The following is a 2,314-nucleotide window of genomic DNA, read 5'->3' on the forward strand; positions in this document are numbered from 1 at the left end:
GTATTCCTACAACACTGGATTTGATGCCTCAAGTAATGCTCTTACCGGTAAAATCCCTGAGAAAATCGGCCTTTTAAATGGAATCCCGTTCCTGAATTTCTCACATAATAATCTTTTCGGGCTGATCCCAAAGACTATTGGAGAGATGATTTCACTTGAGTCATTGGATCTCAGTTACAACCATTTCACAGGTGAAATTCCAGTGACATTGACACACTTGAATTTTCTCGCGTATCTCAACTTGTCTTATAACAATTTGAGCGGACAGATTCCAACCAATCCACAGTTTGACACTTTGTATCAAGATGGAACAGCATATGTCGGGAACAAAAACTTGTGTGGTACTCCTGATGGGATGAACTGCAGCAACAACTACAGACCCTCTACCAATGAAGCAACAGAGAACAGATACGATCAAGAAAATGTCCTTTTTGTTCTAGTTATATTCTCGGGCTTTGTAACAGGAATATCTGGTGTATTTCTGCTGTTATATTTGACAGATGACAACTGGAGGAGCAGGCATTGGAGGGCGGTAGACAAAATTGTGTCAAAAATAGTGAACTGTAAGCTATGATATGTACGTATACTAAATACTGCACTGACAGCAGTATTTTGAGTCCAAGTTCACCATGCATATTACAATGCACACTCATAACGGTGGCGTTTAACAAGAAAAAGTTGGGACTCAAACCCCATGTCTCACCGTCACAAAATGCTTGGTCTCTCTCATCATCATCATATCGTTAATGTGCATTGATACAATTTTATGAACGAGAAGTCATCGAGAAGGTTGATTAGCTGAAGTAACAAGATATCGAGAAGGAAGCAGTAGTTAAATTTGAAAGTATTAACTACGATTACGTGATGTATTATAAATAAGAGATGTAAGATACAATTGAACTCATTCATGATAATACACAAACACAATGTCTTACCCTCATAGTGAGATGAACTCGAGCCTTAAAACTTATCATTATGGTACACTGGAAGTAAACCCGATGTCTTTGTCATAGTGTATCGGACACAAAGCTAACGTTTGTCCCTCAAGCCGGACTCACCCACAGACCATCGTCATCACCAAAGTATATGCATCATGAAGTGAAACTACATGCTCATGCTTAGTGTACCAACAACGCTTATAACCAGAATCGTCAAGAACTTAATATCATAAACATGTTATACAGAAACAGTTACCGACAATACGGATTTAGTCGAGCCCCAGTACAAATACAGGACACCAGGGAAACCCAAAAGAAATAGATCAAACCTCTTCTTACAGTATCAGATAAGTATACAACAGAGAAATCAACATCGTTTACAACTTCTGTTCATGGTACATGTTTCACTATTTTTAACACGATTCTGTCTATCGCCCTCCAGTACATGCTCCTCCAATCGTCCTTCATCAAATATAAGAACAAAAACAATCCAGAAATTCCTGTTACGTAGCCAAAGAATATAACTAAAACAAACAGGAAATTTTCTTGATCATATTTTTCTTCTATTTTTTGGGTGATAGAAGGTGTACGGTTGCTGCAATCCATCCCATCGGGAGCACCACATAAGTATTTGTTCCCAATATATGTTGTTCCATCTTGATACAAAGTGTCAAAATGTGGATTTCTTGGAATTTTTCCACTCAAATTGTTGTAAGACATGTTGAGATGTTGAAGAAAATCTAACAATGTCAATGTCACTGGAACTTCACCTGTGAAATGGTTGTAACTGAGATCCAACGACTCGAGTGAGATCATTTCACTGATAGTCTTTGGGATCGTTCCGGAAAGATTGTTACGTGAGAGATTCAGAAATGGTATTCCACTCAAAAGGCCAATCTTTTCAGGGATTTTACCTGTAAGAGCATTGCTCGAGAGGTCGAATCCAGTGTTGTAGGAATACACTGACTCAAGCCAATGTGTTTGTCCTTTGGTGACTATTTCTAGCTGAGCACCGGTGAACTTGAGTGAGCAAACATAACCTAAGATGGTTGCCTCATTTTGCCTTTTCGCCATCATTTTCAAACCATCGAGATTCTCAGGAATGGGACTGGACAGATTGTTCCTGGACAAACCAATATATTGTAGATTTTCCAACTTCATTAGCCCTTCAGGAATAGATTCATTGAAAGAGTTTGATTCAAGCACGAGGATACGAAGGCTGCGTAGATCACCAATGAACTTAGGTATCTTCCCTTCAAATCTGTTGCCTGCCAAGTTCAGAATCTCCAAATCTTGGAAGTTTTCAATCACTGCTGGAAAAGATCCTTCGAACTGATTCCCGTTCAGGTCAAGGTAACGAAGGCTTGTAATGTGTT

General features: G+C 39.0%; 2 protein-coding genes across 2 annotated transcripts in view; one reads left to right on the forward strand and one right to left on the reverse strand.

Annotated features, from left to right (window-relative positions):
* Window positions 1–145: 145 nt before the first annotated feature.
* Window positions 146–574, forward strand: LOC107871577 (receptor-like protein 56). Its single transcript, XM_047412283.1, has one exon. The coding sequence runs from the start codon at window positions 146–148 to the stop codon at window positions 572–574; it is 429 nt and encodes a 142-aa protein (XP_047268239.1).
* Window positions 575–1,328: 754 nt separating this feature from the next.
* The window catches only part of LOC124898638 (receptor-like protein 1), a 6,299-nt gene continuing 5,313 nt past the window's right edge, over window positions 1,329–2,314 (reverse strand). The window contains exon 2 of the mRNA XM_047412284.1: window positions 1,329–2,270. Within this exon, the coding sequence (XP_047268240.1) occupies window positions 1,329–2,270 (942 nt within the window). The remainder of the gene's footprint in view (window positions 2,271–2,314) is intronic.

Source organism: Capsicum annuum, chromosome 5, assembly GCF_002878395.1.
Source record: "Capsicum annuum cultivar UCD-10X-F1 chromosome 5, UCD10Xv1.1, whole genome shotgun sequence".
NCBI classification, from domain to species: Eukaryota; Viridiplantae; Streptophyta; class Magnoliopsida; order Solanales; family Solanaceae; genus Capsicum; species Capsicum annuum.